Below are 15,768 nucleotides of genomic sequence, written 5' to 3'. Positions count from 1 at the left end.
GGTCGAGGTAGCCAAAACAGGCTGTCGCCCCCCTCCTCTCTCCTGTGTGTCTTTCGGCCTTCCTGCCTGTCTGTCTGTCCGTGTGTCTCAGCAGGCTCGTCAGCTCTGACTCTCTGCAGACTCAACAGCCCGTTTCCCTGCTGAGCGGAACATGAGCCAGCCCTGACGTCTGGATTTACCTCACCCCCGGACAAAACCTCGACACAACCGGGGGACGGCTGAACGACGCCGAAAGCCCACAATGACAAACAAATGTACACCGCACTCCCGTCGCTGTTCCAGAGAATTAAGACGGCTGTATCATCGCAGACGAGACACGGCAGCAACACGTTTATCCCGCCCCGGCCCAGTTCACAGCAGCGCCGCAATGTTCACTCCGCTGCTCTCGCCTCATCTGATCTCAGACATCGTGACAACTGTTGCTGTTTGTCTGACCGCCAAAATCGACGGTATGTCTTTAAGCCAAAAAACAACGCGGCCGTCCGGTTCGGTGGTCTCCAATCAGCTGTCACTTTTTACCCGGAGATCGGGGTCACAGTAAAGCCGCTCCCATGCGCGCGGATCGGCGTCCCGTTCCTCTCCGCTCTGCCGCCGCCGCTGCTTCTGGCCAGACAATGGAGGCGCTCAGTGCGCAAGCTCGGATCCTAAATACAGACAGGATAGGAGACCGAACTGGGAGTATGGAAGCAAATCATGGCCAATCATTTTAATTATATAAGCAACATAATGACATTTTAAATCTCTGAAGTTATTGCACTGAAATATTTGATTTGGAGAATCTGAAACATTTCTTCATTTATGGGGGCTGAATTTCATTTTATAAAATATAAAGAAGTTAGTTTTAGGCTATGCAATTTCAAAAGCACTTTATTTCTACTGTAAATGTATTCAGATTCAATTAATGTGCCTAAAATTTAAAAGCAATTTTCAAGTTGTCAGAGGCTCTTGCTCAGATATGCTTGGTACTTCAGAAGCTAAAATTCAGAATTATGGTCTGGACATCTGAGATACCAAGATAAAAGCAATTGAGCCTGAATTAAATCAATGGCATGTCCAAGCTGGCCAGCCCCCAGGAAGGGTCCAAACACAGTCACTGAAAAGGGAGCATTTGTAGAATGGTGATTTTATTTATTTATTTATTTCCACAATAAACCACACAAATTGTGTCATTTTATTACAGTTTGATCAATTCAGTCCAATAACATCTGAAATTCTGGAAGAGCATAATATTTTAACTCATTTGTGTGTGCAGGGCTCTAACAGGAAGTCACTCTGCTCATGGGGCTGAAGTTGGACTTTAGTGTTATGTTTGGGTGTCACACCTCACATGTAGTCACCAGATGCCCACTATGATGCATTAAGAAGGGTTGTAAAATCATTATTCCCAAAACGAGTCAAGTGGGGAGTCAGTAATTGTAGGTACAAGTTGCCATTCAAGTCAGAAGTTGATTTATGTGGGATTTGAATGTAACTCAAGCACAAGTCGCCAACTCGAGTGCCCATCTCTATCAGCCCAAAAACACGGTAGCACAAGGAAGCCCACAGCTAACACTTTATGGCACTTATGCTGAGTGAACAACTTCAGTTCAATTCAGTTTTATTTGTATAGTGCCAAACACAACAAAAATCATCTCAGGGCACTTTAGGGCACTGTAAGGTTTAGACCTTACAGTGTTATAGAGGAAAATCCAATAAATCTCCCTTGAGCAAGCACTTGGTGACAGTGTGGAGGAAAAACTCCCTTTAATGGAAGAAACCTCCAATAGACCATATAGTTGTGGTCTTTGGTTCTTCTTACCATTGCTAACTCTGAGAGACAAGACAGTCCAAGTAACTTCAAAACAGTGCTGATTTATTCAAAGGATCACAGGTAAAATCAACATTACTGCTCGCAGGCAGATGGAAGATGAAAGATCCTGAAACCACCAGGCCTATACATTATATCACCTCGGTTGGGCTAGCCCCATACTACACAGAAACATCAACCGAGACGTCTCTGTTGCCAGCTTTGCAGCTGGTCATAGCAGTAGTCAAAACATGAAGCAAATCAATGTACGTGTGTGTGTCTGTTGATTAAGTGGTGTGTAGCTAAAAACATTCTCACGAACTCTAGTAACATGTCGTGACTTAAACATAAGAACATATTATGGCTAAGGCTACAGTTATACATGTCATAATAATAATATAGCATTTAACAGTCTAACTAGACATCCTATCTCCACTAAACATTTCTAATACATAAAGTATCTATCCAATTTCTATCTGACTAAAAATACCTAACATACCCATCGCTGTGGGTGGGACTTAGGGGGCAGTGCCTACCCAAATAAATTGCTGGGCCTGTCCATTGACCTTCCAGACATTTCCTAAATTCATTTTATGTGTAATGCAATAAAAGTGATGCAAAAACATCTGTGGTCTGTGAAAAAAAAATACAAATACATTTAAAAGAGCAAAAAGCAGCAAAAGTAGATGGGTGTCAACTAATAATTACATCAAGAAAGGTCAGTCTGATGACCACATTAGGTGTATGCAGGAGTGTGTACTGGTGTAGATGAAGATGGCTAATTGTGTTATCCACTATTTTGCAAAGATAAAGAAAGAAAGAAGTGGATTAAATCTACCTTGCATCTAGTGCTCCAAGAAAAACAATCACAGTCAGCATTGAACATAATGTAGTGTAGGTATCAGTGCTAGCACAAGCTTTACCCAAGGAGAAGAAAGCGGACTGCACATGCAAACTGAGGCCTATGTCCATGACTTGGGCACAGATAAACCAAAACAGGTCATGCTAAAGGCATATCCAGCAAAAACATGAGAGAGATGATTGAAAGGTAAGTGGAATCATGGTCTCAAATCTGCAGCACCTGTAGCAGGCTATGGCTACATAGCTACACTCACACTTATTATAGATGTATTTCTGGTGGCATATTTAAATTTTGTGAATTTCAGTTCCCTTATTAGTTCCTTTAAGGGGCCTGCATACTGTAACTGTTATGTCTGTTAGTGCTGTACTGTCACTCATGTTAGAAACCATCGTTTACTGATGTCATAGGTTTATAATAATAGCCATGCCCATACACTGAAATTGCGGAGCCGGGTGTTTGATTTGCATGGAGTGACGGGTCCGTGACAGACCCGGGCTCTTGGTGGGTGGCAGGGCCGGCCCAGGCTCTGTTGGTGCCCTAGGCAAGATTTTAGACCCCCCCCTGCAACTTGCAAATTTCAGAAAATGCACATTTTTCAAAACTTTAGTAGAACATAACATACTGATAAGTATTAACATAAATAAGTAGTAAATAATTTGTGATAATAAATTTGACTTATAGTCACCTGAAGAATCACACAAAAATTTAATTAGAAATTAAAGTGCAAATCAACAAAAAAGTGCAAAAAATACTATTATATTCAGAATTACAAAACAGTTTCAAAACTGAACACGCCTGTATTTCTTTGCAGCAAAGTCATCAATGACTGCATCAAATGACATATTCTGAGAAACATCATTATTGATGCTGATGACAGCAAGTCCACTGAGATGCTCTTGGGCCATGGTAGACCTTAAGTAGGTCCTAATCAGCTTGGGCTTTGAAAAGCTCATCTCTGCAGCTGCCACATTCACTGGGATAGTCACACTTATCCTCAGTGCCACCCACATCTATATTGTTCTTTTTTGTGTTCCTCTTCTTTGCGTCGCTTCCTGCCTTGTGCCCCTGATAATTTTCTTTTTTCACTCATTTTTTAAAAATGGCAATTTCAGAGCACATATTTTAACTGCGTGCTCCATGCACTGTCAGTGTGTTATGATGATGCATTATAATTACGTCATGAAGCAGAAAATGTTTAAATTAGTACATGACATGTTTTCAAATTTTGTGGTTTTTCATTGATGTCAGTTTTATTTTATTCTTACATTATTTTAATCACTACAGATTGATCAGTACTAAAATTGTTAACTGTCAGTAATTATTTTGCTTATGGGTGTAGGAGCACATGCTGGTCACAAACAGCTGGCACTCTTCCGAGAAAAAAAAAACGTTTATGTGGCGCCCCCTCAGTCATTTTGCACCCTAGGCAACTGCCTATTTCCCCCATGCCATGGGCTGACCCTGGTGGGCAGTCATACTGCCTCATCTGGTTGGAGTGAATGGATAGAGGAGAGAGAAAAAGCATCAGCACACTACTTTAATAGCATTTTGGGAATGGCATGGCAGTGGCCATCAGGTGGCTAACTTTTATAGCTCAAATTAATCCTAAATGGGCCATTCTAGTTTTTACCATAATTTGAGATTAAAAATAATGACTATCCACAGAAAACTTGTATCTCCATTTACAAGATATCTAAAAGTATGAGTATCATGTTGAACAACTGTTAAAGTCTATTTTTTTAATATAGCCTACTTTTGTACTATTTTTAAACATTTGTTAGCATGTATTATTGTTCAAATAGCTACAAGAATAATTCAATTTATTTCCAAAAGCAGGTGTCGACTTACTGTATTTGAAAGTAAACGAAATCCCCACTCAAGCATATTTCCTAATTAATCTGTTAATTGAGGACCAGAAATAGATCTTCCTCACTGTATCCATTAGCTACTCATAATCCTTTCTGCCCCACTCACACACACAGTCAGGCTTTCAGCCAGGCCAGCATATTGTTGTCATTACCAAGTCATGCACAGATTCTTCTACCCTATGCTAAATTACTGGTATTACTGGCTTACATGTTTTGTTTGAGATTACTTATCTAATCCTGTGTGTGTATATAGTATGTGTGTGATTGTGCATGTGTGTGTAATTAGGCTGGCTGTATTCTGTTTGGCTCTTTGTTTCTTCACAATAACACATTCAGTCTTGTATAGTCCTCTTCGCCTTGCTAACCAATAAGGTTAAACTGTGGTAAAGCACTCACTACAGTAGGGGTAAATTTAATCTGCTATAAAGACAGCACACCTGTAGACTGAAAAAAACTTAGAAAAAATCAACTGGACTAGATTTTTAGGTCGAACCTAGAAAGTTTTTTCAGCTTACTATGACCTGGATGACTGAGAATCTGCACAGACAGCACACCTGTAAATAATTCCCTTGTGCACACACATACACAAACACATATAAATAGCAGGTAGAGCAGGTCATCTCCTAAACAGAGTCAGTTCACATGCTGACATGTCCTCGAGTAAGATACTGAAGCCCAAGTTGCTCCTGGTGGCTGTCCCTTCGGTGTGTGTGGTTGTATGATGGTTTGCCACCATCAGATGGGAGTGACAGTGTACACACTTTGAGTTTGCATGTGTAAATAACTACTTAACATTAATAATACACTACACTTCAACTACTACAGGAACTACAAGGCTGGGCTACTTTGTTGTCTGATGGTTCAGTTTGAGTGCTTGTACAGTGTACAGGTTTAACACGCACTGAAAACAGGTAATATACTATATTACTGTTAAGACCATAAAGATGGTTAAAATGTTTTGTTCTTAAAGCTCTCTCCATCAGCAGGTTCAATTCAAAATAAAACAACTAATACTACATTAAAGTGCCCATTCTCAGCTTTAACTTGAGTAGGAAAACATCGGTAGAGTTACAGCCCTTCTAACCCAGTGATCAAAGTTTAGAGGTTCAAAAGTAACTGGAGGGCTGCACAGTATTTTAGAAACAACGAGGCTCCAAATTCAACACAAATAATAATTATTAAGAGCTTATAAATTGTATAATGAATTTATCAAAATGCATTAAATCATTTGCTAATGCTTTGTGGACCAGCTATAAGCCACTGATGGGAACAACGTGTGAGTTGGTTCATCCTCCACCAGGACGCACTGACATCTTTTTTAGCTCCTTTCATTTGTCTAATGGGCTATTCCTGAAAAACCTGTCCATGTATTAACATGTAGAACTGCAAACCTAATGGTGAGAAACAACGCAAAATTTGTTGATGGACCACATTTATAACTGCATTAGATTAGAAAACAAAGATAAACATCAGCCATGATACAAGAAGGATTTTTCACAACCTGGCATCTCAAAATACTGTATTTTGTTATTAATGGCTCATATTGGATCTAAAAACCTCAATAAAAACATTAGTTACAATATACAAATCATTGTATTTACTTTTTTATTTTTAATTTATTTATTTATTTGGTACATTTTTACAAGTATGAGTACAAAACTTTGATTTATTCATGCAGTTATATTTTCTATATGCCAACAAACCCCTTAAAATCCCAGAAATACTGAGGACTAAGGACATGACCTCGGTCTGCTCAGTGGTAGATACAGCCTGGACAAATACAGTCATAGCCAAAAATACTGGTACCACTTCATTTCTGTCAGATAAGGTGTCACTTCTCCCAGAAAATTGTTGCAATCAAAAATTCTTTGGTATTCTCATGTTTAATTACACTGCTCAAAAAAATAAAGGGAACACAAGGGAAAATAAGACATTCAACTATGTAATGAACAAGGTATTTAATAAGAATATTTCATTCATTCAGATCTAGGATGTCTTATGTTGTGTTCCCTTTATTTTTTTGAGCAGTATATTTTGTTTGCACTGGAACAACACAAAAAGCAGAGGAAAAAAAGGCAAATCTGACATATTCCACACATATTCTGTTTCGTCCGAAAATGGACGGGACAGAATTATTGACACAGTTTCAAAATCATCAGAAATAGTTGTATTTCCCGCTTGTAATGCTCCTTTAATCTGTAATGAAACTCCAACCAACAGGTGTTGGCAACATAGAAATCACTTTCAACCAGTTAAAATGGAGAAAAGTTGACAACCTTTGTGTCATGTGGACCACGCTGAGCATGGAGAAAAGAAATAAGAGCAAAGAATTGTCTGAGGATGTGAGAACCACAATAGTGGAAAAGCTTGGACAGTGTCCAAGTCCATCTCCAGAGATCTGGCTGTTCCTGTACCCACTGTGCACAACGTGTTCAAGAAGTTTACAGCCCATGGCGCTGTAACTAATCTTCCTGGACGTGGACGAAAGAGAAGAATAGATGACAGATTGCAACAAAGAATTGTTTGAATGGTAGATAAAGAACCTCAATCAAAACAAATTGAAGCTGACTTGCAGGCACAGGGTGCAACAGTGTCAGCGCACACTATCTGTCACCATCTGAATGACAAGGGACACTATGGTAGGAGACCCAAGGGGCCCCACTGCTGGCACAGAGACATAAAAAGCCAGACTGGTGTTTGCCAAAACTTACCTGAGGAAGCCACAGTCCTTCTGGGAGAATGTCCTGTGGACAGATGAGACTAAAATAGAGCTTTTTTTTCATATCAAGCACATCATTATACTATTTTCTGAAAACAAAATGAGGTCTTCAAAGAGAAAAACCACAATCCCTACAGTCAAACATGGTGGAGGTTTACTGATGTTTTGGGGTTGCTCTGCTGCTTCAGCCACTGGATGTCTTGACTGTGTGTATGACATGAAATCTGAAGCCTACCAATAAATTCTGGGGCCCAATGTAGGGCCAGTGTCAGAAAGCTGGGTCTCCGTCAGAGGTCACGGGTCTTACAGGAGGACAATGACCCAAAGCAGACTTCAGAAAGCACCAGAAATGGTTTTAGACAAAGACCTGGAGAGTTCTAAAGTGGCCAGCAATGGGTCCAGATCTAAATCCCATAGAGCACCGGCAGAGAGATCTCAGAACAGCAGCTGGGAGAAGGAACCCTTTAAATCTGAGAGACCTGGAACAGCTGGCAAAAGAAGAGGGGTCCAAACCTCCAGTAGAGAGGAGGAAGAAACTCACTGATGGTTACAGGAAGGGATTGATTTTGGTTATTTTGTCCAAAAGGTGTGCTACCAAATATTAAGTTGAGGGTGTCAGTAATTCTGTCAAGACCATTTTTGGAGTTCCATGTGGAATGTGTCAGATTTGATTTGATTCACAGCTTTTTTGTGCTGTTCCAATGCAAACAAAAGAAATAGACATGAGAATACCGGACAATTTATGATTGAAACAATTTTCTGAGAGAAAACACACGTGCTGGAAGATCATTACATACTAGTTTGAATTTAACAGAGACTTTATTGTACTTCAGTGGCTGTGCACACAGAAAGATTATTTCACTCTTAATATTTATTAAATGACTGTAAGCTGTGCAATATTTATAGCACTACACAAGCAAAAAGGCATTTTAATGTATCCATCTTCTAATGTGATGCACATGACAGTGTTTGTTCCCACTGAGCTGTGGGAATGCGCTGCTGACACATTATGGGGGAGCAGAGTACTGCTTCTTCACTGTAACTACAGGACTGAATCAAGTCAGAAAACAAACAGTCTGGATTCTAATCTGCCACCCTTTGTCTGTCCACTTTAAAGCCCATAGAACCTTTTTAAAAAAGCAACCCGACAGCTTATTTGAGTGTCCCCATTAGAAAGAGGCTAACCATTCTGAAGAACAGTTTGTCTTGCAAGAGAAAACAGTTACTGTTTGTCTTGTACTATATGACAGGAATCCAGCAGTATTATTTTATTGCTGGATGCCATTTATAAAAATATGTTTCCAAGTATTTCACTGCTACAGAATGGTAAAGGGGAACTATACAGCAAGTCTAAAATCCATATTCCGCACTGTAGTTTCCCTCTGATGCAGTACTTCATATTTAATAATCACAGGTTTTATTATTACTTGCATAACAATAACACAAACACAGTCTCAGTAGTGATCATGGGCCTGGGCCAAGGAACACACATTGGAAAACTAAGAAACAGAAATCCATAACCTAAATGCGAAGAAGAGAGGGGAAGAAAAAATACAATATACAATATGTATTAAAAACTATTGATACAAAATATACACTACCTGTCCAAACTTATAACTCGTAGCGTATATGCATGTACAATGCACATATATACGTGTTCATATAAGCATACCTCTATACATCTTGTACATGCCATATGAGGAACCATCTGTGACTTCTTAACCCAGTGTGCCCTCCCACTTTGGATTAAGTCAATTACAGTAAGTCCCGGGGCATGTGTTCCTGCAGGGGCTGCCATGAAGCTGTTTGTTGTTTGCCTTGACAAATGACACTTTTGACATTTCTTCCAAACTGTCTGACTTTATGTAACAGCTTCAAAATTTGACATGCACAATTTAGGAGTAGCAAAATGCATTTTCAGATAGATTTTAAAATTCCACAATTTAATGGGGAGTTCATTCATTCTCTTTTAAACTTTAAGCATTTATTAATAGATTAATATTTCATTTGTAAATGTTTTTAAATATTTTATTGCCCATTGAAATATAAATTAAAATCATTTATTAATTTCAGTTTTTATTGTCCAATTAAATCTCTTATTTCCATGACAGTTGTGGTCCTTCATATTTTATGATGCCTGAGGATGTCCTCTCCATTTTCTATGAGAATTAGGCAGTTTAACACTTCTTAATGTAGTGTTAGAAATGACACTTATGGAGATCCATTCAGGCCTCCCTCTCCACGTCTTCATTGTAAACCTTAATATGATTATTATCAGTCATTAAAAAGAATAGGCATAGTATTCTGATGGATTAGTCAGACATAGAATTCCTCATGTAAAAGCCACAAAGTGAGGCAGACATCAATGGACTGCTGCCACACTCCATTAGAAAGCATTTTTGATCTTGATTCATTTGTTTTTTTTAATCACACGGTAAAAGAATGCATCATTAATGGTGACCACTGGCTGTACCTGATGGAAAACAAAACACCACCAATAAAACAATCACAGTTTTATATGCAATCTCTTCCTGTTCACTGTTGGGTGATCCCCGTCTACCAAGTCTCATCTAGTACTGTTTTAATAGCAAACACTACTATCTACAATATGCTCATGACAAAAATCCCTGTTTTAGTGACTAAAATACTGTTTAGAGGGCTCTTTACTGCAGGATTTTCCCAGGATTCATTAGGTTATTTGGGTCGAGGGTGGCCTTGAGACCCTGCATGATCTGGATAACCATGGGTCCCACCTCCTCACACAGCAGGGCTCTCTTCCCCAAACCCACTCCATGCTCCCCTGTACATGTACCATCCATAGCCAGGGCTCGCCTAGAGGGAAAGCACATCATGTTATTCTACTGCAAAAACTGATTGTGTGCACAGTATTGCAAACAGACCCTGTTTTTAAATGTGGGATGTTACTGCTATCACAATTTTTAAAAGTAAACCAAAAATAAAAATAAAACAAACCTCTAATATATACTCTAGCTGCAATGATTTGTAACTTCATCTTAACTGCACCTAAATTGAACCATTTTTAAATTAATATCCAAGAAGGCCTGTAACTGTTTTCACACCTTATCTCCATTTTGACCACTTTCAGCCTCATACATGTCAAACCTGTTCAGTCAGAAAATCTGAGTTATGCTACACAACACTTCAACTTCACACCCAAAATACATGTACAATATACATTTACTTAACATTCTGAATACAGGACTTTTACTTGTAACAGAGTATTTTTACACTGTGGTAGTGCCACTTCTACTTAAGTATGATGGATAAGGATAATCACCTTTATTGGCCAAGTATGTTGCACACAAGGAATTTGTTTTCGGTACAGAACCTAGGCAGCTATCTGCAGCGCCAACTCAACCAATTGCTCTAACCATCGAGGGCCACCAGTGCCCAAGGACACTTCGACATGTGGACTGCAGACACCGAGATTCAAACCTTAAGCCTTCTACTTGGGAGACAACTGCTCATCCCACCGCACTGTCGCTTCCCCTAGTAAAGTAAACAATCTGAGTACTATGAAATATGCTGTGGGCACCGCAGCTGTGTGTGTAAACTTGCTGTCCGCAGCTGGTATCTGTGTTTCAGTACTACAGAAAATGAATATGAATATTGAAATGAAATAATATGAAATGAATATTAAAACTTTTTCAAATACTCAGAATCAATGTGTATCAAAGTATATATACACATACTGTATATTTGACAACACTACTGTGATATCTCATTTCTCCATGTGGAAAAAGCCAAGTGCATGTCATGACCACTGACTTACTAACTCTATACATAGAGGGGCAGTTCACTAAGCATTATTATATGGACACATGGAATATATAACTTTTGGTGGACTTGACTTACAACAAAAGGATTCAGAGGCCTGGATACACCAGGATTTAAATCAGCTGAATTTTGCACCAATAACATTCCATTAATTCCTATGGAACCTACATGATAAGAGGATTCAATAAAGGAAGCAAAATTTATCCATGAGAATTGGTTAACTTTAACACCAGTATTTACACCAGGCATACATGGCAAGATAGCTGCTGAGTCAAAACCAGTAATCTTTATTTAACCTCCTCTGTCAGAGTAAAAACTGTTCCACAAGAGCAATGGTCTGCAGACAGCCATGAGCCCGGGGTCGCTGGAACAAATACATCTTCGGGGGGCGGCTGTGGCTCAGGAGGTAGAGCGCGTCGTTTCCTAACCGGAGGATTAGCGGTTCGATTCCTGGCTTGTCAAGTCAACATGTCGAGGTGTCCTTGAGCAAGACACTGAACCCCCAGTTGCTCCCGGTGATGTCACCGGTGTGTGAATGCGTGAGTGCTTGGGAGTGCGAATGGGTGAATGGCCGAATAATGTGAAAGCGCTTTGAGTGTGCTGTAAAAAAAAAAAAAAAAGCATAGAAAGGCGCTATACAAGTATAAGACCATTTACCATCTTTGGAATGAATTGTTAATAGAGAGGTATCTGTTAACTCCCCCCAGTATCTGACTGAGCAGGCCTACTGTAAGTGTGCCCTTGAACTAACAAGACATCCCGCTATTAAAAGTGCTCCACTTCAAACACCTCAAACCTTGTCTATAGCTGTATGCAAAAGTTCAACCACCTCTGGGCAGATCACGTTTTCTTGATTTTTGAATAACAAAAAAAATAAAATAAAAAAAAACAAAAAAAAAAAACACAGCCCCTGCAGCAAACACACATCAAAATGAACCTCTGTTCAAATGTTAATATAAAACAAAGCAACCATTAAGACCAGGGGTTAATTTGTACCAGAACAAGCCAGATCCAGATTCGGAACCTCTCAAATTATGACCTATTTTGATTAACCGGGCATCTCATTTACATATGAAAGAAGCTTAATATATGAATAATACATAAAAAGTCCAAGATCTAATCATTTTGGTAAAACAGGGAGTTAGGCTAAGTATGTCACAACGTAACCAGCCCACGCAGGTAACACTGGGTCAGGTGCACATTCACTGTAACATTATGTTAGCCATGGAGCGAAAATGCGAAAAAGATACTAAAGTATTTCAAGTCACAGCAGGGAGAAGCTAGTCAGAAATCAGAGGCTAAACAGGCCAGTTATAAAACCTACAAATGGATTTCAAATGGACATAGGACTGAGGCAAAACTGGAAATAACATGACAGAGGACTCCTTCCCCATGACTGCGTTATGGGCTGTTGTAAATGAAGATAAGAGTCCTAATGCATTTAGCATCACTTGCACTTGACATCTATAACTCACATTTGCAAATGCGTTTCTTCTTATGTGATTTATTGGTCACTACATACACAACAAATAATGTTTTGCCTTAAGCTGCTCCTTAATGTGGAAACTATGCAAACGCATTGGTCACTGAGGAAATGTTTTCATTCTGGGACCTTCATTGACATGTTGGGTCTGTCACTGAGTGATATTCTAGCACCTCATAATTGACAAATTAAGCATCAATTAAGACAATCTTTTGCATAAAACCACAGCTGTCTCTAACCACAACCATTTCAAAATGTGCTGTATACCTACACATTTTCAACAATTGCTGATCTAATGCATAAACAAGCAATTCTGTATAAAATGTATGTTTCCATCTGGGTGACAACTCCAAAGCCCAGACCACTGAAGTCTATTTGCCTCAGTGCCATTACCCTGTGGGATCTACTATGATCAGCCTGTGGTTTTCACAGGGTTTCAAAACAGATTTTGAGAAGCCTGTGTGGGCATTCTGCAAAACTCACCATTTATGGTGATATTAGTTTTCAACAGTCTGCTCAATATCCAGTACACTAAGTTTAATCCTCTGAAATCAATATCAGCTAAGAGATGTTGGTGAGAGCGTGATGTCAAAGCAGAGATGAATTCTTCTGAGAGGAGGTGAGCAGAGTGAAAATGATTAGGCCAAGTGTGGGGACAATCAGGGAGAAGAGGAAAGTGCTGAAGAGTGAATGACAGAAGATAACACAGAAATGTTGCAAAAAGGGAGCAGTGAGTCCTGTCTACCTGATTGGCTTTAGGGCTTTACATTTACTGAAGCATGAAGCATACACACTTGAACAACCCTTAAGAAACTGCTATTAGTGTTTTTATGATAATGAAGAAATTCCGGTCTGCATTGTTGCTGGTGTAAAAATTTGAAGTCAGTATTAAATCTGAACTTTCACCTAATATTTCTTGAGAAGTTGAATTCTATGTTACAGTCAGCTATAAAGACAGTACAGTGAATGGGTCAAGTAAGGATGAAAATATTCTCTGACTTGATCCCAACTTGATTTCCTGTGTGGTAGAGGATTACTGTCAGAGTATAAGAGAGGCGAGAGGTTGAGACAAGCATTACCTAGCCAACCTGTCAGTGAACAGGTACATCCTGTGCAGCTCCTCTGGGTTGTTGGGGTCCACCACCATCAGACAGTGGAAGTTACCATCTCCTACATGACCTGCTATGGGACCTGAAGGTAGACAGAACTGACAATTGTTATACTGGAAAACATACAAAATGATTTTTAGTTTATTTTCTTATTCCAAGGTCTTCCCTTCCATTTGTGATCTATCAGTTCTGCTGTTTTCTGTCTTTTGCAAAGTGTTCTGAGTCATTTTAGTGTGATAATGCACTTTAAAGTGAAAACAAATTCTTCCTCTTACTAAAAAAAAAAGGCAATGAGTGCATTCCTTCACGGCAGGAAAATACCAAACACACCAATGTACCAAAAAAAAGACTTGCACTCAAAGAAAACTGAGTAAACATTGCATTTGGGGGAAAAAAAAAAGAGTCCTGAGTCAGCTTCAGTGAAAACACAAATATTTCTGCTTGCCTGTAAGCTTGTTTTCAATCAGGTCCTCCTTTGTCTCCACAATGATTTGTGGCAGTCGAGACAGAGGGACACACACATCTGTAGCGTAGGCCTACACACACACACACACACACACACACACACACACACACACACACATACAGAAAAGATAAGGTCACAGAACTGGAACAGCATAAAGTGGTTGTCTTGTGCAGTCGCTAAGCCTTTCAACCAGACGGATAATTAACTATACCGTTGTTCACCATTAAAAGGCATCACACTGAAGCAGCATCCAGCATCCGCACACCTCTAGTGAGAGCAGGTAGTAAGGATACTGCCAGCTGAACACCAATTTATCCCTTTGGAAAAGTTCAAATTACATTTACCTGAGCCAGTGCCCCTCTCAGAGTGTTACATACAATGACTGGGGATCCGTGCATTGAAGGAGAAAGTGCTGCAATGTCATGTCTTACTTTCCTTGTCTTAAAGCCCCTCAACATGCTTCTTGCACTTCTAATACTAGTGTTTTCACAGCAGTAAGACCCTTTTAAGTCTTTTAGTATTGAAACCAGCTCATGAAACCAAGTTTTTTTTTGTTTTTTTTTAAATAGGTAAACTGGCAGCTGAGTGTCTTTACCTTGCAGCCAGGTCTGAGGGCCTGAGCAGCATACCAGGCATCATGACGAGCTTTCCACAACCGGTTCCTTGTTTCTGCTTCTTGAGCCCATTGAAAATCAGAGCCTCCATTACTCTGAGTGATGTCCGCTGTACAAACACAACCACACCAAAAATGTGTTGTACCAGTCGAGTTTTCATTACAGTATCTCACTATCGAGCTGCCTGTGGTGCTAGTTTTTATAGACCAGCTGATCCTCTACCATTAACTCTCCAACTCCTTCTACCTTTACCACATCTGTTTAGGATGTTAGAGAGTTAACAAAGTAGACAATGTTAGCAGTGATGCTAGCCTGGATGTTTTATTAGAGGGTGAATAGATGTTATTATGATACACTCACTGGCCACTTTATTAGGTATACCTGTACAATTGTACGTATGTCAACGCAACACTTCTGCCTCAACATTTGTGTCTATGAAGCTCAAAATGTTTGTTTTGTGGTGAAATTGTCATAAATGTATCAGTTCAATTATATATTTATTACTGAGGTGATAGTTAAAGGTGGTGCTGTAGTGGACTACATTATATTCAGAGGTGTGGCTCTGACCCTCTCATGCATGTAACTGGGGAGGACAAAAATATAGAAACACCTCTAATATAGCCAGTGGTGGCACTTCATAAACATTCTGTGAATTACCATCATTAGATTTGTCCTATGAGGACCACGAATATCTACTACCACTATTACTTCCAGAAGTTTATACAGTGGGGCAAATAAGTATTTGATACACTGCCGATTTGAAGTTTTCCCACTTACAGAGAATAGACAGTTCTGTAATTTTCATCGTAGGTACACCTCAACTGTGAGAGACAGAATCTGCAAAAAAATTCCAGTAAATCACATTGTTAGATTTTTAAATCATTTATTTCCATTTTATTGCATGAAATAAGTATTTGATCACCTACCAACCAGCAAGAATTCTGCCTCTCACAGACCTGTTAGTTTGTCTTTAAGAAGCCCTCCTATCCTCCACTCATTGTCTGTATTAATTGCACCTGTTTGAACTTGTTACCTGTATAAAAGACACCTGTCCACACACTCA

General features: G+C 39.4%; 2 protein-coding genes across 2 annotated transcripts in view; both read right to left on the bottom strand.

The window, feature by feature from the left end:
- Positions 1-1,503, bottom strand: part of znrf1 (zinc and ring finger 1) — a 126,967-nt gene extending 125,464 nt beyond the window's left edge. The window contains exons 1-2 of the mRNA XM_020614681.1: positions 1,492-1,503; positions 537-644 (exon numbers count right to left, since the gene is read on the bottom strand). Coding sequence (XP_020470337.1) covers positions 537-644; positions 1,492-1,503 — 120 coding nt within the window. The remainder of the gene's footprint in view (positions 1-536; positions 645-1,491) is intronic.
- An 8,126-nt stretch (positions 1,504-9,629) lies between these two features.
- ldhd (lactate dehydrogenase D) overlaps positions 9,630-15,768 on the bottom strand; it is a 32,333-nt gene continuing 26,194 nt past the window's right edge. The window contains exons 8-11 of the mRNA XM_020614693.1: positions 14,687-14,814; positions 14,071-14,161; positions 13,596-13,707; positions 9,630-10,067 (exon numbers count right to left, since the gene is read on the bottom strand). Of these exons, the coding sequence (XP_020470349.1) occupies positions 9,899-10,067; positions 13,596-13,707; positions 14,071-14,161; positions 14,687-14,814 (500 nt within the window). The 3' untranslated portion in view covers positions 9,630-9,898. The remainder of the gene's footprint in view (positions 10,068-13,595; positions 13,708-14,070; positions 14,162-14,686; positions 14,815-15,768) is intronic.

This window comes from Monopterus albus, unplaced genomic scaffold (assembly GCF_001952655.1).
Source record: "Monopterus albus unplaced genomic scaffold, M_albus_1.0 scaffold149.1, whole genome shotgun sequence".
Taxonomy (NCBI): domain Eukaryota; kingdom Metazoa; phylum Chordata; class Actinopteri; order Synbranchiformes; family Synbranchidae; genus Monopterus; species Monopterus albus.
The sequence above is the reverse complement of the archived record's forward strand: the minus strand, read 5'-3'. Positions and strand labels throughout refer to the sequence as shown.